Source organism: Brachyhypopomus gauderio, chromosome 12, assembly GCF_052324685.1.
Source record: "Brachyhypopomus gauderio isolate BG-103 chromosome 12, BGAUD_0.2, whole genome shotgun sequence".
Lineage (NCBI taxonomy): Eukaryota > Metazoa > Chordata > Actinopteri > Gymnotiformes > Hypopomidae > Brachyhypopomus > Brachyhypopomus gauderio.
The window spans coordinates 16888383-16912664 of NC_135222.1; the positions used below are offsets into that span (position 1 = coordinate 16888383).

Here is a 24282-nt window from a genome sequence, read left to right on the forward strand (position 1 = left end):
GTCACAGCATGGTTGTTATATATAGGCAATACTGAAGAGCAGAAGTGATAAGAGTGGCCTCACCTAACAGTGGTACTGCTAAGATTAATAATAGAATAACCGAATCAGAATAATAGTGATTCAGGTGAATGAAACATTCTGTTGAATCACAACAGTTCGGCAGTTTTGACCAACACCATGAATGTGTAAAAAACAACATTCTTTTACCTTAATCTGAGTGAACAGGGCAGTCATCCTGAGAGCATGTCCACCACAGTGAAGCCATGCGAGCAGAAGCTGGTGAGGCTCACACAAGAAGAGATCATTGCTAACACCAAGCTGTCCATTCAAGCCTTGGAAGAACTGAAGAATGACCACAACACCATCCTGGAGACCTTATCAGAGACGCTGAAGTACCTGAACGCAGGTGCAGAGGTCAGCCTGGTGCAGGAGAAACACACACTGCTCCACAGCGCTGTGGATACCATACAGCTGGCCGCAGGAGAAGCTCAGGTAAGACACGTCAGAACAGGTGTCAGGGTGGATTAGGTTACGCTGTACTGACACAGAGAATCTGATAAAAACAAGGCAGAAAAGTGTTTGAAGATTGCATGGACCAGATGACCAGATGTTACCTGTCATACACAGTGGCAAATTAAAAGTGTTTCACATAGGAGTTGGTAGATAAATAAAACTCGATTTCGATTAAAAACAACTGATTTACAGACAACTGATTTCAGTTAGAGATCCAAATAGACTAATAACTGAAAGAACCAACTTTATAAATTAAATGTAGGTGTTTAGATTCCTGATGAACACAGTTTCACTCTCGCTGGTTCACCCTTCCACTAACATTAGACATCAGATGTCCATCTCCATCTCCCCTCCCTGATCTCCCACACCATGTGAAGATTCAGGGAATAGATGTTTGCAGATGTTTGTCATTTCTTGACTCAACATGTCATTCATTCTTAGAAAGCCATCTGTCTTATTACTCAAATGCTGGTGGTTGCCAATGTTTTCAGAGAAATAAGAGTTGTTAAATTATTCAGAGATCAAATCAGTGTTAATTTTAGTTCAAACTGCTAATAAATGGAGATCAATCACTGAACTCCCAAAAGCACGCAGACATGTCCAGGCTGAAGAGAGGACACCCTAGTTCTAGTCCTCTGGTCACATTCCTGTGATCTGCTAGATCAAAGGCTGAGCTCCAGGGATATGAGAGTGGACACATCAGTGTAAAAATGTCAATCTTATGTAAACAGTCCAACTCAGTTAATGTCTTAGAAATCAAGTAATGAAGACAAGTGAAGCAGTGTCATACAAAGTACATGCTCCAATAACACTTAAAAAGCATCATAAAGTATTGCAATGTTAGACAGAGCTTGGACAGAGTAAGAGTAACCTGCTCATAGCATCAGTGCTGCTACACACACATCTCAGTGCTACTACTACTACTACCACACACACACACACACACACACACACACACACACACACACACACACACACACCTAAGTCCTGCTATACACACACGCACATGTCAGTGTGGTGCAGAAACAGACGTCATCCAGTGTTGCTCTGTGGTGTCGGTGCAGGTGATGATCGCCCTGGCTGGCCACCTGAACACAGTGGAGTCAGAGAAACAGACGTTGCATGCTAAGGTGCGGCGGCTACACCAGGAGAACCAGTGGCTGCGTGACGAACTGGCCATTACAGAGAAGCAGCTGCGTGCGAGTCAGCAGAGCATGGTGCAGCTGCAGGAGGACATGAGGCACTTGGAGTTCACGCTCCAACTCAAACATTATGATCAGGAGTCCGATCAGGACACCTTAAAGGTCAGACACGCCCCCACGCTCAGCCATCCTGGCGTTCACATGACATACACTGCAGCATTTATTTTGATTAAACTAGCATATTACCCAACAAGCCACTTATTGATATTCATTTACACATCCCTTTTACTTTTCCATTTCTTCTTAAACTTTATTTTAGCAATCATTCAATATATGGTGTTAACCAATAATATTTGGAAAATATTGTCATTAATATTTATATTATTTTAAAACATGCATACTTGTAGTTGGACTGCAAAGCAATTCACTCTGAAAACTAAAAAGGTTTAGCAATTAGGAGCTGAAAACTAATCGTATAAAAGAGTATAAGAAGCCCATAGTAATGATATTGTAATAGTGAGGTGAATAGCAATAAAATAAAAAGGCAATTATAATACTACTACTAATGAAAAAGGTCATTACAATGCTAATCGTCATCTTGAAGTTTCAGTGCTGTGATCTTTCCTCATCAGGAGGAGGAGACCGGAGACCCAGTCAGAGATGATGTTTTGACCAACAGTGAGCAGGTGGATGAGAGTAAGATGTTGTACACTCTGGTTCCCCATCTAAAAAGGTTTTTCTTTTTCTTGTTCTTCACTGTAAATGCAAACCTGTGTTCTGATGCTGGTGTCCACAGCATCACACGGGCACACCAGAGTGGTTCTCCCCACAGCACAACAGACAGCCCTCTACAAACTAGCAATCCAGAAAGCTGAACAGGGCCGTTATGAAACCGCTGCGCTGTTGAGCAAGCTGGTTATGGAAGATGTGGAGAAGACCTTGGGCCATGACCACCCTGTCATAGCCACCATGCTCAACATCCTTGCTCTCGGACACAGGTAAGTAGAATGCAGGATTTTTTCTGGTCACCCAAGTTGGTTTGAGGATAGAAAAAAAGATAATTGGAGCAAAATTAAAGTTTTTAAATCAAAATTAACTTTATTAAAGAGTAGCTGAGCAATAGAGGACTCAGTGGGGTGTGATCTTCACTACCTTATGGAATTCTCTAATGACAGGGCATCCTTGTTGTCTCTGACTGGATTGCTCTAATTTTTCTTATTTACTCTTCTCTAATTGCCCGTAAATTTACTGGAGTCAATTTGGTCAATTCAATTCTACAGTCAATAGGACCAGTGTGTCTGGTTCAACTGCGGACTCTACACTTCCCTCTCGTTAGCGCGTGTTGACGCACACAGCTCTTATGCTGCACTGCATTTAACTGAGCAACATGTCCACAGAGAGAAAAATAAAAAGTATTGGGTTCAGCTACGCTCCTATTCCCAATTCCCAGGATTTTGAACTCACACAAACAGCTCAGTTCAATGTTCCTTCTTGAGGTCCATTTTAAAGCATAAACCGTACAAGTATGATATACAAAAGTGTTCTGATTATTGTAGCGTGGAGGAGAGTGTTTGCTGGCAGTGGAGGTTAATGAAAGAAAGCATCATCTTGTATTTTGTTTTATGTCTATGTTTTATGAAGGAAACAGAATAATTACAAAGAAGCTTCCCGCCTTCTCCATGAGGCTGTGATGATCAGAGAGAAGTGCCTGGATAAGGGGCAGACATCGGTAAGGACCAGCCAGCTACACTCGGACACAAAAGAAAGACACTCACACTGTGGTTATTCCATCTTTTTAACCTTTATAACAGCCTGCATACCAGGGTCTGTCATATTTATACCAGGTCTGCCTGACCTTCATGATCTCTGAGCATTCTGCTTTTAGCGGTTGCCATGGTAACATGTGTTGCATGTTCAGGATTGCCTGCAGGTAGCCTTCATGCTTAATAACTTGTCAGTGCTCTATGGGAAGACTGGGAACTATGCAGAGGCTGAACTGATGTCCAAGAGAGCTTTGGAGCTGAAGGAGAAGGTAGGATGCAACTCAGACATTTGTCTTTATGTGCACAGTTGTTTACATATCTATGTATGTACCTTGTTCACCGTTGGACACCTTATGTGTAGTAAAAAGTCAGATCTCTTCAGACCGGTATTCACACTGATGAGCAACCAAGGTCTGAAGATTAAACTTCCCAAACTTTAGAAATTCTACTGACCCTTCAAACGTTGTGCCAGCACTCAGCAACTGTCTGAAGATTTGAAAATGAACATTCGGTACCTGCAGGTCAGGGGAGACTTTAAGAGATCACACGTTCTCAGACTGCAATTTCTGCAGTGCAGAATGGTATTAAGAAATGGAAGTTCAGAGCCACTGTGGAGGTCAAGATGATATCTGGAAGATGAAAACTCTCAGAGAAAACTTGCATGCTTATAGTCTGGTAGAAAAGGTCAATCAAAACCCCTGTAGGCTACGTAACCTCTACGTATGTACAGAACATCCAGGGAAGATAGAGGAGTTCTGGAAACAATAGTACTGGAGAATAGACAGTTCCCCACCCTTCATCTTACCTTACACAACTCTACAAAAACAAACAAGGGACCATCAAGTTATCATGGCTTGTAATGCACCTGTTGTCAGCAAATTTGAGCTGCACTACCATCAACAGGATACAAGTTTTAAACAAAGGAAGGTTTAGGACTTTTTCCTGCACAACACTAACCCACAACTTTATCCAAGAAACATTTACCACAATGACTAGTTTAATTAATAAAAGCAAAGTTTGATTAATTCATATCAAATTCTAAATGTTGCAATACATACAATAAGGACAGGAATTGTCTCAGGGACAGAGGACTCAGCAACAAGTTATTACGACATGATGGAAACTAAAATGAAAAGAACATAAGAAGAAACTAAAAAAACAAACAAATTCCAGACACCATAACATCAGCATGAACTAGCCAAGAAGTTTAGTGTGGGAAGAATCTTAATGAGGGGGATCCTAACAGAAGGGTTAAAGCTGTGGCTACTATCTGAACTAAAAGGGTGAAAGATATAGTTCTGCTCAAGATTTATCCAGATAAATATTGGATTACGGGTGGCACCCAGAGCTCAGCATGAAAGTCATCTGTTTTTTTCCTACGACCCTGGTTTCCTGCCTAGAGTTGCTCAAAAGATGTTTAAATGAGCCGGATCGATGCATCTGGACCATCTGGAGTTCACAAGGCTTTGCAATGTTCCAAAGGTACTCTCAGGTACTAACTCAGGAAGTTAGTGGAGTTCCAGAAAGACCTTCCAGCATGGACCCAGCATGGGTTTTGCTGGCGGACGCACACATGGGCAATGACTGGGAAACTTGGATAGAAGTGATTAGGTGGAATGACCTCCCTGATCTGAACCAAAGAAATGAGATGTTATTGAAATTCTGTACTAGCTATGGTTTGCCCCGTTATGTTTGAAAATAGAAAATAAGGCTGAGAAGGAACAATGCTAATTCTGTCCTGGTTGTTGAAGGACGGACTCTTTACTCTCATGTAAATAGTCATTCCATTCTTGTATTCTTCACCTCCATGTTTTGGTGAAGGTGCACGTAGGGGCAGGGAATGGTCTCTCTGCACTTTCCTGAAGAGACGTTCTCTGTATGTAATAATCCTCTGTACTGTAGATGATCTTGCATCAGTTGAACATTGGCTAGTGCCATCATCCCATTGGCTAGTGCCATCCTCCCATTGGCTAGTGCCGTCCTCCCATTGGCTAGTGCCGTCCTCCCATTCTTCACAGTGGTTTACCACTGAGTTCAGGGCCATGAAAGCCTCTGGATAAATCTCCAATGGCAGACATCTTGAGCAGCTTTTTAAGACAACTGGCCTTACTGTGTATTCTCTGGCCTACACAGACCATGTGTGTATGCCAGATATGCCCAACCCTATAACCCAATAACCCTAACCCATATGTGTAGATACAGAGACGCTTTAAACCATGTTCATTCTACTCACTTATCCCTGGTCATTTTTCGTAGCTCATGTCAGCCACATCAATAAGCTTCTGCAGCCACCAGCTGCACTGATCCTGGGTCAGTTACATTATGCAATGACTTCTTGTGTTTTTCAGCATAAAAGTGCTACATAAATAAGTCCGGATGACTTCCTTCAGTGTTCTCCTGACCACGAACAGTTTGCCGCCTCTGACCAATCGTATTACATATCAAATGCTGCTATGCTTTCTCCTTCTCAGGTGCAACAGGTGTGACCTACATATTTCTCCATGTTGTTTCCTGTCCTGCTCAGGTGCTTGGCAGGAATCATCCTGATGTCGCCAAGCAGATGAATAATCTAGCCCTGGTGTACCAAAACCAGGGTAAATGTGAGGAGGTGGAATTCTATTTCTGCAGAGCTCTCGACATCTATCAGAAATACGGTGGCCCGTATGACCCCACCATTCCCAAGACACAGAATCATCTGGTGCGCACACACACAGTAAACATTATATTTCTATTATATAGCATTATATTCCATGAATGTTTATAATCCCTATGAAAATGTTATGGGTTTCCTTTCTTCTAGGCGCGCTTCTATCTAAAACAAGGCAAATACAAGGAGGCCGAGGTCCTGTTCAAACAGATCCTCACACAAGCCCACGAGAGAGAGTTTGGCACAGCAGATGGTGAATATTTAACATTTATATCATCATTATAATGCATTTTACTGCCTCACATAAGCCATGTTCACTGATATTTTGGTTTTTCATTACATTTTATTGCATCTTGAAAATAAAAGGTTTTTAACATGTAACCCAATTGTGAAATATTGGAATATGACTGCTGGATAGTTAATCTACAGGATTTAGGATCACTACTTGTTTAATGTCCTGGGTTCTGACTAAAATGAGAATGATCTCTTGTCTGTGAGGTACTATTCCCTGCCTGGCTACATGGCGTAACCATGATGTAGACGTTGGAAGGGTCCAACTGAAAGGACTCCTCCATATGTTCTTAGTGTTTCTGTAAAGGTACTACAGAAATGTTATTAACTGGCCAAATTTCACAGACTTCACTCAACTTGAATGGTGTAGTGATAAGCAAATGCAGAAATCATTGCCGAGCCCTCTCACCATGTGATTCAGTCAGCATGTGATATGTGCTAATTGCGTGATCACACTACAGATGACCACCGCCCAACTACAATGTTTAGGGGCACTTCCAGTACCACATCCTACTCACACACTGTACATGTCTGAACTTGAGGTCTCCTACTTTATGCTACACTACTACTTTAAAAGTTTTAACCAAAAACTAAACTTTCTGCAAATAAATACTGGTGTATGTCCTACACATAAATACTGGTTTATGAACTTTTTGCAATGTTTTGTGCAATAATATAGCAGATATACTCTAAAAACAGACAGACTGAACTGAAAAAGATTTAAATACGTCAAAATGATGAGATGGGTTGGCAGGGTGTATTTGTGCATATGGTGGGTTGTGTTCATAGGGTGTACGTGTGTGTATAGTGGGGTGGGTTGGTGGGGTGTATGTGTGCGTATGGTGGGGTGTGTTCATGGGGTGTACGTGTGTATGGAGAGATGGGTTGGTGGTGTACGTGTGTGTATAGTGGGGTGGGTTGGTGGAGTACGTGTGTGTATGGTGGTGTGGATTGGTGGAGTGTACGTGTGTGTATGGTGGTGTGGGTTGGTGGAGTGTATGTGTGTGTATGGTGGGGTGTGTTCATGGGGTGTACGTGTGTATGGAGAGATGGGTTGGTGGTGTACGTGTGTGTATAGTGGGGTGGGTTGGTGGAGTACGTGTGTGTATGGTGGTGTGGATTGGTGGAGTGTACATGTGTGTATGGTGGTGTGGGTTGGTGGAGTGTATGTGTGTGTATGGTGGTGTGGGTTGTTGGGGTGTACGTATGTGTATGGTGGTGTGGGTTGGTGGGGTGTACGTGTGTATATGGTGGTGTGGGTTGGTGGAGTGTACGTGTGTGTATGGTGGTGTGGATTGGTGGGGTGTACGTGTGTATATGGTGGTGTGGGTTGGTGGAGTGTACGTGTGTGTATGGTGGTGTGGATTGGTGGGGTGTACGTGTGTATATGGTGGTGTGGGTTGGTGGAGTGTACGTGTGTGTATGGTGGTGTGGATTGGTGGGGTGTACGTGTGTATATGGTGGTGTGGGTTGGTGGAGTGTACGTGTGTGTATGGTGGTGTGGATTGGTGGGGTGTACGTGTGTATATGGTGGTGTGGGTTGGTGGAGTGTACGTGTGTGTATGGTGGTGTGGGTTGGTGGAGTGTACGTGTGTGTATGGTGGTGTGGATTGGTGGAGTGTACGTGTGTATATGGTGGTGTGGGTTGGTGGAGTGTACGTGTGTATATGGTGGTGTGGGTTGGTGGAGTGTACGTGTGTATATGGTGGTGTGGGTTGGTGGAGTGTATGTGTGTATATGGTGGTGTGGGTTGGTGGAGTGTATGTGTGTATATGGTGGTGTGGGTTGGTGGAGTGTATGTGTGTATATGGTGGTGTGGGTTGGTGGAGTGTATGTGTGTATATGGTGGTGTGGGTTGGTGGAGTGTACGTGTGTATATGGTGGTGTGGGTTGGTGGAGTGTATGTGTGTATATGGTGGTGTGGGTTGGTGGAGTGTACGTGTGTGTATGGTGGTGTGGATTGGTGGGGTGTACGTGTGTGTATGGTGGTGTGGATTGGTGGGGTGTACGTGTGTATATGGTGGTGTGGATTGGTGGAGTGTACGTGTGTGTATGGTGGTGTGGATTGGTGGGGTGTACGTGTGTATATGGTGGTGTGGGTTGGTGGAGTGTACGTGTGTGTATGGTGGTGTGGGTTGGTGGGGTGTACGTGTGTATATGGTGGTGTGGGTTGGTGGAGTGTACGTGTGTATATGGTGGTGTGGGTTGGTGGAGTGTACGTGTGTATATGGTGGTGTGGGTTGGTGGAGTGTACGTGTGTATATGGTGGTGTGGGTTGGTGGAGTGTACGTGTGTATATGGTGGTGTGGGTTGGTGGAGTGTACGTGTGTATATGGTGGTGTGGGTTGGTGGGGTGTACGTGTGTATATGGTGGTGTGGGTTGGTGGAGTGTATGTGTGTATATGGTGGTGTGGGTTGGTGGAGTGTACGTGTGTATATGGTGGTGTGGGTTGGTGGAGTGTACGTGTGTATATGGTGGTGTGGGTTGGTGGAGTGTACGTGTGTGTATGGTGGTGTGGGTTGGTGGAGTGTACGTGTGTATATGGTGGTGTGGGTTGGTGGAGTGTACGTGTGTATATGGTGGTGTGGGTTGGTGGAGTGTATGTGTGTATATGGTGGTGTGGGTTGGTGGAGTGTACGTGTGTATATGGTGGTGTGGGTTGGTGGGGTGTATGTGTGTGTATGGTGGTGTGGGTTGGTGGGGTGTATGTGTGTGTATGGTGGTGTGGGTTGGTGGAGTGTACGTGTGTATATGGTGGTGTGGGTTGGTGGGGTGTACGTGTGTATATGGTGGTGTGGGTTGGTGGGGTGTACGTGTGTATATGGTGGTGTGGATTGGTGGGGTGTACGTGTGTATATGGTGGTGTGGATTGGTGGGGTGTACGTGTGTATATGGTGGTGTGGGTTGGTGGAGTGTACGTGTGTATATGGTGGTGTGGGTTGGTGGAGTGTACGTGTGTATATGGTGGTGTGGGTTGGTGGAGTGTACGTGTGTGTATGGTGGTGTGGGTTGGTGGAGTGTACGTGTGTATATGGTGGTGTGGGTTGGTGGAGTGTATGTGTGTGTATGGTGGTGTGGATTGGTGGGGTGTACGTGTGTATATGGTGGTGTGGGTTGGTGGAGTGTACGTGTGTGTATGGTGGTGTGGGTTGGTGGAGTGTATGTGTGTGTATGGTGGTGTGGGTTGGTGGAGTGTATGTGTGTATATGGACACAGTGCCTTTCTTCTTCCCTTCTCTGTCATCTTCCAGATGAAAACAAGCCTATCTGGATGCATGCTGAAGACATGGAATATAGCAAAGTAACCCGCTCTCCTCTCACACACACCAAACTGCTGAATCACTGTCTTTTTCACTGCCTCATTCTCTGTTGGGTGTCCTGTCAGGGCAGCATGAGTAAGGACTTCTATGGTGACTACAGAGGCTGTTCCATATTCAACACAGTGAACAGGTGAGAAACCAGCCCGTATATGACCTGGTGAGCGCAAAACAGGAGAGGCTGTAAAATCATGGATCCGCTCGAACACCTTTTAGGTATAGCATGTCACATGTGTTTATGTTGTGGAGGTTCAACTGCAGATATGTTGAAATGTTTGAAATGAAACGTTTACAGCTAGGGTAAAGTGTGTGAACTGGGCCGTTGTAGGATAATGATTAATCTAAAAGTGTGTGTGTGTGTGTGTGTGTGTGTGTGTGTGTGTGTGTGTGTGTGTGTGTGTGTGTGTGTTCGTTCCATAGCCCTACAATTAAACATGCCCTGTGTGGTCTTGGAGCTCTGTATCGCCAGCAAGGCAAAGCTGGTGCAGCAGCCATACTGGAGGAGTTCGCCATGCAGACCCACAAACAGGTGAAATTCAGTCGCACAACAGGGAGATCCAAAAACAAATAAACAATACAGGTCCAGAAACAGCAGGCAAACCCAGAGTGAGTCCATGAACACCAGAAACAGCAGACAGGATGTAAAGACAAATCACAAAGGGCAAGGAGAAGGTCACAGCCACAACAACCAGTGAAGTACAACAGAATGACCTAGAGATTTTATACACAATGCCTAGCAAGACTTCATAGAGAATAACACACACAGGTAGGTTTAAATAGACAGAAGCAAAGGCAATTAGCCTTATGTTGCTTTATGGTATTCCTCTTGTGGAATAATAATATATGATAATTTACCAACATTGTGTATGGTCATTTTAAGTTTTAAAGCATGTGCACATGTGTTTAAATCAGGGAGCTGCAGTGGTTCCTCCGAGAGGTGTAGCACAGAAGAGGATCGTGAGGAATGATGATGGACACGAGGGCTGTGTGGAGGGGCACAGGGTGAGCACACCGGCTGCATGAATAAACAGGCATTCACTGGTGAACCTGCATGTAGTCACCAGCATACACACACATGCTGCTGAACTGGTGCCGGTGCTACGTTATGAACATTTTCTGTCAATGCACACAGTGAACACAAGGGACATCCTACCACTAATGACCTCAGTAAATAATTATAGGCTTGTGTTCTGGTGCACATTATAGAGGAAGTAGAGACCTGCTCATATTGCCCCTGTAGGCTCAGTCTTACTTACATTTGAAGATGGCATTTAATGTGCAGTGTGCCTCCCATAGAGTATTTATACATCTACTGCATCATTGCCATTATGAAGGGTACTCTTAAATGGACATGGGGCTCATTTTAAACTGAAAAATATTTCACGCTCTATGCAGTGTGCATGTACGCTTAAGCATGACTGTAGTAATTCTGCATCTCTAATCTTATGAATCCAAAAACATCTCTTCAGGATATAAAAATGCTGCGATCACAACTTTACTTTAAAAACCAGCTTAGACTCTTTGGTTTTGACCTATTTACAGCCCATCTGTAATCTTTTCTCACCAAAGTTCTCACACAAATAGTCACCGGCCAACCAGAAACTCACCAAACTCTGCTGCTCATCTCAACAGGGTTTAGTGAGTTTCTGGTTGGTCAGTGACCATTCAGAATCAGAATACGCCTGTTAAACATCTTCACTGACTCCCTATAAAATACAGATGCTACTACTGTTTACTTGCAAATATTAATACTTAATAATTTTAATAATCTTGAACCCTTATCTGATCATCTCCTTCCTTTTAAACCCCCACACACTCTCAGGTCTTTCTCAGCTGGCTTGCTTACTGTCCCTTCATCCATCCTCCAGATCTTTGATGACCATGCCATTTTGAGATTTAATCCCTGACTTCCAGAGCTTTGGTGATCGTGCCTTTTCGAGATGAGCTCCCCGACTCTGTTCTTTATGCTGTTCATTGTAAGCATCTTGGGGTTTTAGCCATAGCAGTAACCATCAATGCAAACAAATGCATAACAACATTAATGCAGTGTTCACTGCCACCGAAAACCAATGCCTTGAACAGCAGCTCCACAATTCTGATTAACTGAAGGTGTTCAACAAGATTAGTAAAATCTTGCCTTCTCTAAAGCCAAGTTGATTATATACTGGTTGTTCACTGGCTGTGTAGATACATTTCCATATAATATATCTGGGGTAATGGCAGGATATAGTTAGAAAGTTATGTGATGCTCCCTGGAGAGTTCATATGCACTAGAGTATTTCTGCTGTTTCTACTGCGCTTCAATAGATCGAGATTTCCTGGAATCTGTTAGAGCCGCTCTGCCAGTTCAGGGGTCATGACACTAATCACCATGGTGACCTCAGTCGTTTCCCTCATTCCTCATTATTAGGTAAAGTGAAATACACACACCAGACAAACACACACATTTAAGCCCAAGATGTGTGCCAATCTACCAATTGTATCAAAGACAAAGAGGATTTTTAACCCATGAAGTGAATAAATGATTCAGATCGAGATCTATAACTTCTCTGCACCAGTGGCAGACCACGGCAAACTGGCCAAGCAGTTGACTTTGATGCCATGACCCTAGTGTAAAGTAGCTAGCTTTAGATTCAGTACACAGTAGATTCGTACACACTCAACCCGTACACACTCGACAGCATATGAGGCCTTTACAGACTAGATGAGTCCCTGCCCCTACACACTTGGCCAGGCTGAGGCAGCACAAATCGTTCAGAGGGAAGCCCAGATAAAGCGATGAAAAAGCCCTGATAAAGCATTGGCTACATATTGGCTTTCCCAAGCTACGTGATGGAAGAGAATGTGAAATCTAGAGGGATCCAAAGAGCCCAAAAACACTGTGCATGGTTGGGGAAACTTGAGAAGAGACGTGCACACGGCATTTGAGATTGAAGGAAAAGAGAGAAACAGTAGATCTCTGCTTCCAATATCAGCTTTGTTTAGGGTTAGGTTAGGACAATGAATCCAGACAGAAGAACGTGTGAGGTTCTCTAAAGCAGCCAGGAGGATAGGCGTTGCCCGATTACCTTGGAGCCACCCTGTGCCTCCATCTAGTGGCCAAAGCCGGCATAGCAGGGTCCTCGATTAATTAAATACGGGAGGATCTCGTGAGTTCGTTTATTCTCGCTTCCTTTCTATGTCGGCCTTTCGCGCGTCTTAGCTCGTTCCTGTGAGGAAACAAGATGCAATAATCACCACTAAACGAACTGAGATGTGCTTTTCTCCCCACTTGTTGATGACTTGAAGCACAGCTAGTCAGAGATCCTCTTGGGCGGGGCGCTTCCTGATGAGTGTAATTGGAGTCAGGTGTTGGGATCAGTTCAGGTTTGGCGTTGCCGTATGAAAACCCTCAGCAGATTGGTATATAAAACACGAGAAACATTTCAAAAATACCATTCAGACACGACGTTTTCAGAACACACATGAGCTGAAAGTTTCTCTCTTTTTAATCCGATCATTACTTCTACTTAGAAATAGTGTATTCACATCATTTGTCAGCAGTTGTCTTTGTGCCAAACATTTGTTCAGTATAGTAATGGCGCTGGAAAATGGTGCGTAATAACTGTTTGGGTTATTATTAGGCCGGTATTGAAGGTCTGGTCACAAGAAGGATTCAGGTAATTTAAAGGATTTATAAATGTACATTTTTTCACAGCTGGAGGCTTTTCTATACATCACAGCACTTGTGTTCTTGGCTGATATAACTGCCTTATTTAGAATATGTTCCATTTTGCTTTCCACAATATTGAATAATTGTAATACACTGACTGGTATATGAGATACTGAAGAGAAGTAACATTTAATTTTAATACTATACAAATGTATCAGAGGTATTGCATGTATTATAATGACAAGTTGAAAGACATTTATTTTGTAAGTGGCATATAGAAAGTTTTGGTTTTTAGAAAGTGTAAATAATACCACCCCATGCTGAGGTATGGAGATGCTGGGTAATGACTGTGGGAATTTTTTATTGTTATGTATTGTGGACCCATGACAAGTTACTGATATATTAACTTGTAGCTATAATTGAAAAGATAACAGAAACACTGAATAAGTGACCTTGGATACAACCATCCACACTATCATCCCTGAAAACGGAGACACTGTTCCTGCTCTGCCAAGCACTGCAGTTTCCAATTAAACTGCTTCTCATCTCCCTCAAATTGTTGTTTCCACTGGTATAACTGTTTGTGAGCCTGTGTGGCCTGTGGCCAGGGTTTAGGGTAAGGGTTGTGTGTGCTTTAACCCTAATGTGTGTGCAGGGTGGTGGTTTACGGACACATGGCTCACTGGGGAGGATGCGTGAGGTGCTGCGTAGAAGTAGTGAGATTCTGGTGAAGAAACTGCAGGAAACAGTACTGCAAGAGTCACACAATCCCCAGTAAGATACACACAACTGCCCCGTAATTACCCGGTAATTCACCTACACATGGAGGTCTGGTATATACACATGGAGGTATATTAATAAACTGTCTTTTCTAGCATGAAGAGGGCTCTGTCACTGAATTACCTGAACAGAAGTGGAAATGATGATGACTCCATGCAGGTAGGTGTGCGAGGCATTTAAACTAATATTGATGGAAAGGTGGTGCAGGTGTGGTGTTCTGAGCTGGAACTTCTCTGTGTGCAGATCTTGGGGGCAGGCAGGAGGCTGAGAGACAGTCGCCCTCTGAGCTCCAGCACGTCAGAGCTGGGAAGTAGCGCTGACTTGTAGAAACATACGCATGGCATATACAACACGCACGTTTTCACACTTTTGCACTTGTATACATTTTTCTTTCTATTTTAAATTACTACTGTTTTGTTTTTAACACCCCAGGCAGTTATTTTAGCTTCTAGTCTTCATGCTGAAAAGTTTAATCCATCCTTTATTGGTAGTAAAATGTTAATCTAGAATCTTTTCCCAATGTAACGAATAGCATGTTTTGTCTACATTGGCCTTCCGGAGAGCACAAATTAATCCAGTCATGGATTCTACAAAATGCTGGATGAACTATGCAGTAATATTCTACCATGTGGAAATGACTAAATGAATGAACGAATGCTGAACAGCTGGTGTCAATGAGACACCTTTGCATGTCATCCCACACACGCTGTTCTAGGATCAGGCCCGGACACACGCAGCACACGGTGCGGTGCATCACTCTGGAAGTGTCCGTCTGAGTGTGGAGAAGCTACAGCTTTGACAGGAGGAAGCTGGTCAGCAGGCTCATGTCATGCTTCACTGGACATCTTGTTTATGTTTGTTTCTTGTTCGTGTTTTTGTTTCATGTTTCTTTCTTACTCCATGGTCTGGTCTTTTGCAGCATGATGCAACAGAATGTGGATTTTTTGGACTAGGCAACCTGTTCCACTCCTAAGTTGCCCAGTTTTGATAATTAAACTTGATGATTTGTGGATGCTGACATAACATCTTGCACACTGAGTGATGTGCAAGTCTGTGGCATATTTGGTCATATAATTCTTGACATTCTTATTTGAGTTGTCTGATCCTCAAGCTGTTTTCTCTTCAAGATTATCAGGGTTTTTTCCCCAAATATTTTCAGTAAACCCTTAAGCACCAAGAGTCATGCCACATTCAAATTGACTATGACTAAGGTTTACTAGCGTACTAGTGTACTAATACATGTGTACTGATACCCATGTATTAGTCTACATTAAGTGGTGGTACAATTCTCATGCCAGAAATACCTGTGTGATTTTATACCACGTCCCACAGTCATGTGACCTATGACCCATGAATTCGATTCCTTTCATCTTTTGTCATGTAATACATGTTTACATAGCATTAGATTTTGCAAGATGTCACTAAATGAGGCATTTGTATAAAATCATCAACAGATGAACAACCCATTAACCCTGAGTTTTTAAATGGATACTCATCTAAAAATGTTCTACACATTAGCACACTGTGTCTGACAGTTGTTTGTTTTAATGCAGTACTATACTGATAATAGCTTGGAATGCAACCGAATATATTTAGCAAGTAGATCTGGTCTTATTGTAAGAGACCAGATAGCTCTCTTAGACATTAGACTAAATTCAGAACATGCAGTTACACCTCGTGTAATGATACAACTTCACAAATACATATTTGAATTTGGAATTCCAGAATTGTTTATAAACAGACTATACACTTGTGAATTTTAGGGGGGCATAGGCTGGATCCCAAAATGACACCACATATTTTGCAGTAGTAGTAAATAAAAGTAGTTTTATTTACTTTAAAGGGCAAATGTGCCAACTACTTCTAGGAATAACCGGTTTCCCTTTGGCATCCGCGCAGAGGTGCGAGAACCACGTGACCGAGCGTCAACGACTTTAATAGCTGCCATTTCAACTTTCCTGCTAGGTCAGGGTAAGTATCTTAGACATCATCACGTCTGTAATAGCTCTGGAGTACGTGAAATAATGTTTATTACTACAGTGGAAATATTCCCGGCTCGCAGGTTATGTGAAAGCACATGTTGTGAGGGCTCAGTGGCGTTGTTTACCGTGTGCATCACAAATAAGCGCTTGCCTCAGAATGGCGGACTCAAATTCTTCAAGACACGAGTGGATATCAACGGCACCGAAGTAACTAGCTGATGATCGATTTTAGTAATGAATGTTTTCATGCATGTGTTTGCACAACAGCGCTGGGCTTTTGCTGCTGCGTGTACGCGCTGCCGCGAGACGACCTACTTTATGGAAATATGTCTGTGGAGGTAGAAAACACGGTGCCGGTGTTGCACCGAAATCTGAGCGCAGATACCGTTTTTGCACATCTTTTGCATGCATTATGTCGAGAAAGGAAGGTGCTGTTACAGTACGCACATAGGTACTCAATCATTTACTGTAGTTCAGGAGCAAGTTAATGCAATCCCATTCTAAAATATTAGATAGGCCTAAATCACGTCTCTCGTGCATGCAGACACAAACATTTTAGAATTTAATTTCACCTAACGTAGTAAGACTAAAAATAAAACCGTTAACTTAATTTATGTACATTCAAATATGCCTAGGGTGCGATTGACCAACCCCGATATCCATCGATTACAATCTTGGACATGGAGTAATCTGAACTCCGGTATTTATGGGTTGTTTGTTTAAACGCTCGTCCGCGCTCCGTTTCTCGAGAGCACACGGGCAAGCACGCGCATCAGCGGACTGCGCTCACAGTTTGATGGTGACAGATTCCGATGTAACAGGTGTTAGGAGTCTAAGTAATGCACTATGAAGACTTAAGTAATGAAGGCTTAAAAACGGCACTATAAAGTCTACTGTGTGGTCATGATGTGGTTATAAATGTTGATTTGGAAAAACATTATTTATAGGGATGAGTCTGAATATTAAGCTTGCTTTTTTTTAACAATCCATTTAACAAAATTCAAACAATAAAACATTGATTGGTAACTTTACAATAACAAAGGGTGTCAGCACACACACATTATTGCAAAATATCCAAAAGCTGAATGTTAAGTAAGTGTTGTAGTCACTAGTGACTGATGTGTTAAGACTGCACATTTATTGATTGCTTTACATTGTGGATATTATTATATTGATGGCTTATAATAGTACAAATATCAGTAGCTAAATTATATTTAACAGTTAGGCTTGATGTTTGTGCACAGCCTATACACAGCGAATTTGAGAAGGTTAAGGTTTACTGAAGTGTGTTCATGATGAAGTGTGTTTCACATTTCAGGCTCTGTGCTACTGGCAGTTCTGCACATGAATGCTATGAAACATGTCTACGTGTTAATGGAGGACACAAAAAATGATGGGAGGACATAGTAGAAGAGAACTATACAGCTAGAAGAGATTAAAATCACCATCGCCCCTAATCCTGACCCTAAACCCTACCCTAACATTAAACCCTAGCCCTAGATTAAAATCACCCTTACCCTAAGCCTTAACCCATAAACCTGACACTAACCCTAAACCCTAACCCTAGATTAAAATCACCCTAATCTTAAGCCTTAACCCATAATCTTGACGCTAACCCTAAACCCTAACCCTGAATCTAGATTAAAATCACCCTAACCCTGGCCCTAAACCTAGCCGTATTCACTTTCTAATGACTTATGAATATAACAACTTTAGAGACATATTTATTATGTTATTATCATTATTCAACCTATAGAAAGAATTTACCACTATACCCATCACAAAAGGTTTTCTATTGAGTTCAGGCAGGACACTCTGTAAGAGGAAGAAGCAGTATTTTAATGTGCTCCACTAAAAGGTCACCAGTAATGCTAAACATAATACACCTTTAAATCATACCCTTACCCTCAAACCCAAATCATCCTGTTCACACCCCCCAAAACCACAAATAAACACTTTGACATGAGCCTTAGTGTCATCTTCAGTTCACGGGTGCGTGTGGACGTTCATCTGTTGATTCAATTCAGTAATGAGATAATGAGTTTTTACAAATTAACCTGCATGAGAGATGAGTGGAAGACTTTGAAATAACAGGCACAACAAACCACCTTAGCTCACCAGATCATTGGTTTGGAAAAGATATGATCTGAAAATCACCAAATATGAAGATTGCCTAATCTGAAGATCGCTTAATCTGAAGATAGCTCAAAGCACTCAGAACACTGCCCAGGATCTTGCGGAGGAAAAGCAGCAAGAATCACAAAGGAATCACATACACCCTGAAAAGGGAGTAACAACGCTGAGATGATGTTGGAGAGCATTAATAGTGTGGAGAGGAGTTGAATTCTTACATGTTATTCTTACATGTTAAATTACATATACTGACACTCATATTCCCAGAAATTACCAAACATGAAAAATCAACATTTAAATGTTGTACATCTGTGTGTGCTTGGAACAGCTCAGTTTATCTCTCCTGGGCAATCTGTGGACCACTGGGTATTTGCAGTAGAGTGGCATATAAAATGCCGTCTTTTATTATCATAAACTATACACTGACACTATCACTAACCTTAACCCTCACCCTGCCTGACCATAACCCCTAGACCTTATATTCAACATGTCAACCAGATCGATATATCAAATTATTTTCATATCAACAGGTTTAATATATTTTTGGTAGTCAGACTCCTGTTTGTAGTCAGACTCCATGTTCTTTTTACTGTGTTGTGTATTTGCTGAATGAGAAGCTCACCGTGCCATTCTAAGGCTCTACATCTGGATCCATGGCTCTCATCTCTGCCGAAGACCTCACTGAACTAGGTGATGACCTGTCAGATGATGGTGATGCCGCAGGTTCTGAGCCAATGGTTGATGAAGAGCAGGAACGGTTGTATACTCATTGGCTGGCACTGGGGAGGACACATCATGTGACTGTTCCACGAGGTGAATTTCTGAATTCATGCTCATGATAACACAGTTGTTAAAAATGCCTTTAAGGGATATTCTTTGCCTCCAAAAACAGACACGTCATTGCTAAGTTCAGCTCCCCAATTAATAACTTTCCAACAACATACTGCATATTATAAATGCATTAGTACAGAAAGTGGTTTGGCCAGCCAAAACTTTAATAAATGTCAGTTTTATTTAAAAGTTTAATAAAACTTTGGCCTGTGCCCACAATCTAAAACCACAGGGGCCATCAGAACAATCAAACTCACAGTGATATCAACACTTCCCTTTATAATCTGTCCATTATTACAGTAGCACTCAGATGCATATGTTTACATAACAGGAAAACATAGCACTTTAGATTTAAGAATATCTCATCTAGGTGAACGCTCACTGAGGTGCACTCCTCTAAACAGGGTTACACTGAGCTACTGTAACGATCTGCGTGACGCAGAGCATGAAGGTGTACACAAATGCTGAGGAGAGTGAGATTTATTGAAGGGAATTTCATAGGCAGAGTTGTAATAACAGGCAGGGGTCATAACGGGCAGGCAGTCCGAACGTGAAATGCACACAGGCATACTAACGGGGGGAACGAAAACAACAAGGCAGGCTAACTAAGAAGGGATAAGCAAAACACACGGATAACGGATAACACAAAAGAGCAAACTCACAAACGGCAGTGATGACAAGGATCATGAATCTACAAAATAACCAACCACCAACATGGGAGACACAGGGACTATAAATACATAGAACTAGACAAGACACAGGCGATAACACTGACGATACGGGCGTGGCAGACGGGAAACCAGGGCAACAGACAAGCTGGGCGGGATAACTGAGCAGGGAACAACACAGACACGAGGAACAGGGAAACCGGAGCTACAGCTAGGAGAGGGGGGCGTAGCCCTACGTGACAGTTACTCTGATGTACTGGATATTGGCAACTTTGAAAAGAATGTAATATTAAGTTTCTCAGGGTGAGAACTATCCTGAGGTTTAACACATCAGTTGGTTGAGAAGTTGGAGTAAATGGATTGACATAAAATCTTAATATAAAGATTTTAACCCTAAAAATTTGAATATCATGAAAAAGTTGATAAATTTCCATAATTCCATTCAAAATGTTAAACTTTCATATACTGTATTATAGATTCAGATCCCACAGTTTAAATGATTTCAAGTATTTATTTGATTATTTTTTACATAATTTGGACTTCCAGCTCATAAAACCCCACGAAAACAGGATTTCAAAAAATGTGATTACTGTGGAGAAATCAGCCCAAACTACTGCTCAGTGTTTGCAGAAAAAAAAGTATCATATCAAACCAATAAAAATATGGTACTTTCAAAACGATATGACAATCTTCAATACTTGGTTGGAAATCCCTTTGCTTTAATCACTGCTTCAATGCGATGTGGCATTGAGGCAATTAGCCTGTGGCATTACATGGGAGTTTCGGAAGCCCAGATTTCCTTGATGCTTGTCGTTAGCTCTTGAGGTGGCCCTCATTTTCCTCTTGAGAATACACCACAGATTCTCAGTGGGGTTTAGCTCCTGCGAGTTTGGTGCTTCTGGTGGTATGGGCAGAAGCCAGATCTTGCTGGAAGATGAAATCTGCATCTCCATACAGATCCTCAGCAGAAGGAATCATGAAGTCCTCTAAAACATTCTGGTAGACTGTTGCGGTGACATTGGATTTCAGAAAGCAGAGCTAACCATCACCTGCACCAGACATTACACCCCAAATCATGACTGACTAGATATTTCAAACTGGACCTCAAGCAGTTTGGGTTCTGTTCCTCACCTGTCTTCCTCCAAACCCTTCAAACTTGATACCAGAATGAAAGACACACTTTACTTTCATCAGAAAAGAAGACCTTGGATCACTGGCCAATGGTCCAGCCCTTCTTCTCCTTGGCCCAGTTGAGACGCTTCCTACACTGGCTCTGGTTCAGAAGCACCTTGACCCGAGGAACCCAACAGTTGTAGCCCATCTGCCGGATGTGCCTGAATGTGAACTATTTTTGATAATACTCTGAAGCCCACGGTCGTCTCTTTTGTTGTTGCATCTTCTCCTGCCACAGTTAGTCCTTCCACTAGACTTTCCATTGATATGCTTGGACACAGCAGTCTGTGAACAGCCAGCCTCCTGAACTATGAACTTTTGTCTCTTACCTATCCTATGGAGTGTATCGATGATGGTCTTCTGGGCAGTTGTCATGTCTGCAGTCTTCACCATTTTGAACCGAATTGAGACAATTGAACCAAACTGAAGCAGTTTAATTACACCTTGGGAAATCTGTGCAGGTGCTTACATGATTAGTGTGTCACGCTCAGTTTAAAACATTTATGCCCTGCAAAATTTGGGCTGATTTCTCCATGATATTCTAAATTTTTGGAATGGGTCTGTATATGTAAAGACCACAAAGTTTACAGTGAAATAGGACATACAGAAGACCTTCATCACGGGTTAAATAGGACAAGCCCTTCATCACGGGTTAAATAGGAAAGAAGACCTTCATCACAGGTTAAATAGGACAAAATACCTTCATCAAGGGTTAAATAGGACAGAAGACCTTCATCAGGCTGCAGCTGTACAAGCAATATGCTTCACGTTTTTCACTTTTGTCATTTACAGAGGCATTTTAATGCAAGTTGTTGATATGCCAGTAATTAGTAAACTGAATTAGAAAAAAGTAAAGAACAGTGTTAGAATTGATACATCTCATTTTTAAAACATCTACAACTTTTTGAAATATAAACTGATTCCTTTCTGTAAACACTGTATACACACATTTTGTTTCAGAGATGACAGGACCGATTATGGAGATGACAAGGAGGAACCAGGAAACAGATCAACAGCACATTCCTTTCACCACAATCTCACAGCATGAAAAGGTGCTGTGAGATTCCCCCTTTCATCTTTAATAGTCATAAATGCTTTAACAAACTTGTTTTAGGTTACATGCATACAACTGCTGATTCTGTGCTATGTGCTTATAATTCAGTAAAAATGTGTGTGATTTCTCTTTCGTGTGCGCGTGTTAGCTTGGTGAGGTCATGTATGAGGAGAGGGTGTACCCACCAGGTAAATGGGCATGTGTCCGCATTGGAGAGGAACTGTATGAGCAGAGCATCTCTATGGGCTTCATGAAACTCATGCGTTTCATTTGCAAGGAGAACTCAGCTGGTACATTTTTGCATTTTACATTTAACTCAAATTTCATATGTACACTCACATTTTATAAAAAATTGCAACAAAAACAATGTCTTATGTATAATGAAAGATGAAGGCTGATGTTGTCGTGCTGGTTCTCTTTGGACACACACAGGATGTTTCCTGGGAATGACGGTGCCTGTTGTGAATGAGATAGTGATGCGGGAGGATGGCAGTGGCTTTGTTAGAGATGTTGTGACTGCATACTACCTGCCTGCAGGATTCCAGGCTAACCCACCCCAGCCTGCTGACACCGACATCACCATCATCCACAGAGACACAATGAGAGTCATCAGTCAGTAAGGCACTTTCTCTCCTGGTGAACTTCACTACCACAGACTCCTCTTCATGATGATCATGTCCACACGGTCATCTCCATATCAGTCGTGCTAATATTCTTTTGATGAGGTTGATGAGGAAGTACTGGTATGTGCAGTACTGGTATGTGCAGTACTGGTGTATGTAGTACTGGTATGTGCAGTACAGGTGTATGTAGTACTGGTATGTGCAGTACAGGTGTATGTAGTAATGGTATGTGCAGTACTGGTGTATGTAGTACTGGTATGTGCAGTACTGGTGTATGTAGTACTGGTATGTGCAGTACTGGTGTATGTAGTACTGGTATGTGCAGTACAGGTGTAGGTAGTACTGGGGTGTGCAGTACTGGTGTATGTAGTACTGGTATGTGCAGTACTGGTGTATGTAGTACTGGTATGTGCAGTACTGGTGTATGTAGTACTGGGGTGTGCAGTACTGGTGTATGTAGTACTGGTATGTGCAGTACTGGTGTATGTAGTACTGGTATGTGCAGTACTGGTGTATGTAGTACTGGGGTGTGCAGTACTGGTGTATGTAGTACTGGGGTGTGCAGTACTGGTGTATGTAGTACTGGGGTGTGCAGTACTGGTGTATGTAGTACTGGGGTGTGCAGCAGTGTGATGCAGTCTTGCTCCTCCAACAGGGTTTTCTTTGGCACGACCACTGAGGAGAGCATCTCATGGCAGATCAACCTGCTCTGGGAGATACTGGGCAACTCTGAAGACATCCACCGAGACACCTACATGGTAGCTGTTTACGAGAATCCTGGGGTAGCATCCCGTCGAAATGAGATCTGGTTCATCCGCAGAAACTCCTAAGAGGCTCCACTAAACACCACAAAACACACACAAACACACACACACACACACAACACACGCACACACACACACACACACACACACACACACACACACACACACAGACTCATCATCTCCATTGTTACAATCATCATTACATTTGTGGTACCAAACAGAAACATCACATAATTGGCAGGTGGGGATTAAATATATATTTTCAGTTTTGATTAAGATTCTAGTGAAGATTCCAGAACAGATTAAGTAAATATGGTTTTTACACAACATAAGATGATGTAGTGCCAGTAATGCATAAATGGTGGTAAAGTGGTAAAATGGTTTGAAAAAAATCTTGGTGTAAGATTTCAGGATGTTATACGTGTACGTATAACATTACATGTAAATTGTTCAGTTAGCAGTTAGCATTGCTCAGTGTTATAGCGAGGTCCTTTGATTTTACAGAGTCTTACAGATGTAATTATAATTATTGAAATTTGTGACTAAAGACACTACACTTAGTAGTGTTGCTTGTGCATGACAATCACTGGTGGTCCTAATGAAACACTTCTTCTCAGGGTTGGTCCTAATGAAACACTTCTACCCAAGTTGTGCTCTGATTAATTACAGGATGGTTGCACTTTGTACATCATGAATGCTATGCATAGATGCACGACGAACCTCAGATGTCTATGAAGGCTTACAAATGTAAATCTTGATATTTTCTCATATAAGTTCAGAGGTGTATAATCCAGGTTCAGAAAGTAAAAGTCCTCACCTCACTTTTTTCTAATTAGTGCAATCCAGATAAGAAATTTGTGGAATCAACACAATCCAGGAAGCCTGAGCAAAATCCTGGTGAGGACTTTTACTTTCTGAACCTGGATTATACACCGCTGTATAAGTTACT

The 24282-nt window shown here is 42.4% G+C and overlaps 2 protein-coding genes and 1 long non-coding RNA gene across 5 annotated transcripts; all 3 read left to right on the top strand.

Annotated features, from left to right (window-relative positions):
• The first annotated feature begins 31 nt into the window (after nucleotides 1-31).
• LOC143527913 (kinesin light chain 1-like) lies at nucleotides 32-12278 on the top strand. The gene is made up of 13 exons (XM_077023294.1): nucleotides 32-492; nucleotides 1578-1817; nucleotides 2288-2351; nucleotides 2452-2653; nucleotides 3297-3384; nucleotides 3574-3687; nucleotides 5943-6116; nucleotides 6219-6318; nucleotides 9608-9657; nucleotides 9742-9806; nucleotides 10094-10202; nucleotides 10586-10675; nucleotides 12204-12278. Exons 1-13 carry the CDS (start codon nucleotides 244-246, stop codon nucleotides 12276-12278), a joined length of 1620 nt encoding a protein of 539 aa, XP_076879409.1. The 5' UTR covers nucleotides 32-243.
• A 603-nt stretch (nucleotides 12279-12881) lies between these two features.
• LOC143527940 (uncharacterized) lies at nucleotides 12882-15383 on the top strand. The gene is made up of 4 exons (XR_013134312.1): nucleotides 12882-13332; nucleotides 13981-14099; nucleotides 14201-14264; nucleotides 14349-15383. It is a non-coding gene; the product is annotated as an uncharacterized LOC143527940 (long non-coding RNA).
• Nucleotides 15384-15987: 604 nt separating this feature from the next.
• soul4 (heme-binding protein soul4) lies at nucleotides 15988-23980 on the top strand. Of its 3 annotated transcripts, none has more exons than XM_077023336.1 (7): nucleotides 15988-16076; nucleotides 18838-19033; nucleotides 21853-21944; nucleotides 22095-22236; nucleotides 22379-22562; nucleotides 23225-23422; nucleotides 23478-23980. In XM_077023336.1, exons 2-6 carry the CDS (start codon nucleotides 18874-18876, stop codon nucleotides 23397-23399), a joined length of 753 nt encoding a protein of 250 aa, XP_076879451.1. In that variant the 5' UTR covers nucleotides 15988-16076; nucleotides 18838-18873; the 3' UTR covers nucleotides 23400-23422; nucleotides 23478-23980. The 3 variants fall into 3 exon arrangements, with proteins under 3 accessions (XP_076879451.1, XP_076879452.1, XP_076879453.1); XM_077023338.1 differs by having other exon boundaries at nucleotides 16031-16076; nucleotides 18857-19033; XM_077023337.1 differs by lacking the exon at nucleotides 23478-23980 and having other exon boundaries at nucleotides 23225-23461.
• The last annotated feature ends 302 nt before the right edge of the window (nucleotides 23981-24282 follow it).

What these genes read in the sequence shown, in the direction of transcription:
- soul4 (XM_077023336.1), top strand. Translation starts at nt 18,874, where the DNA reads ATGGCTCTCATCTCTGCCGAAGACCTCACTGAACTAGGTGATGACCTG. An exon ending in TTGCAAGGAGAACTCAGCTG is followed by an intron (nt 22,237 to 22,378) that starts GTACATTTTTGC and finishes GGACACACACAG; the next exon opens with GATGTTTCCTGGGAATGACG. An exon ending in ACAATGAGAGTCATCAGTCA is followed by an intron (nt 22,563 to 23,224) that starts GTAAGGCACTTT and finishes CTCCTCCAACAG; the next exon opens with GGTTTTCTTTGGCACGACCA.
- LOC143527913 (XM_077023294.1), top strand. Translation starts at nt 244, where the DNA reads ATGTCCACCACAGTGAAGCCATGCGAGCAGAAGCTGGTGAGGCTCACA. An exon ending in CCGATCAGGACACCTTAAAG is followed by an intron (nt 1,818 to 2,287) that starts GTCAGACACGCC and finishes TTTCCTCATCAG; the next exon opens with GAGGAGGAGACCGGAGACCC. An exon ending in CCAAGACACAGAATCATCTG is followed by an intron (nt 6,117 to 6,218) that starts GTGCGCACACAC and finishes CCTTTCTTCTAG; the next exon opens with GCGCGCTTCTATCTAAAACA.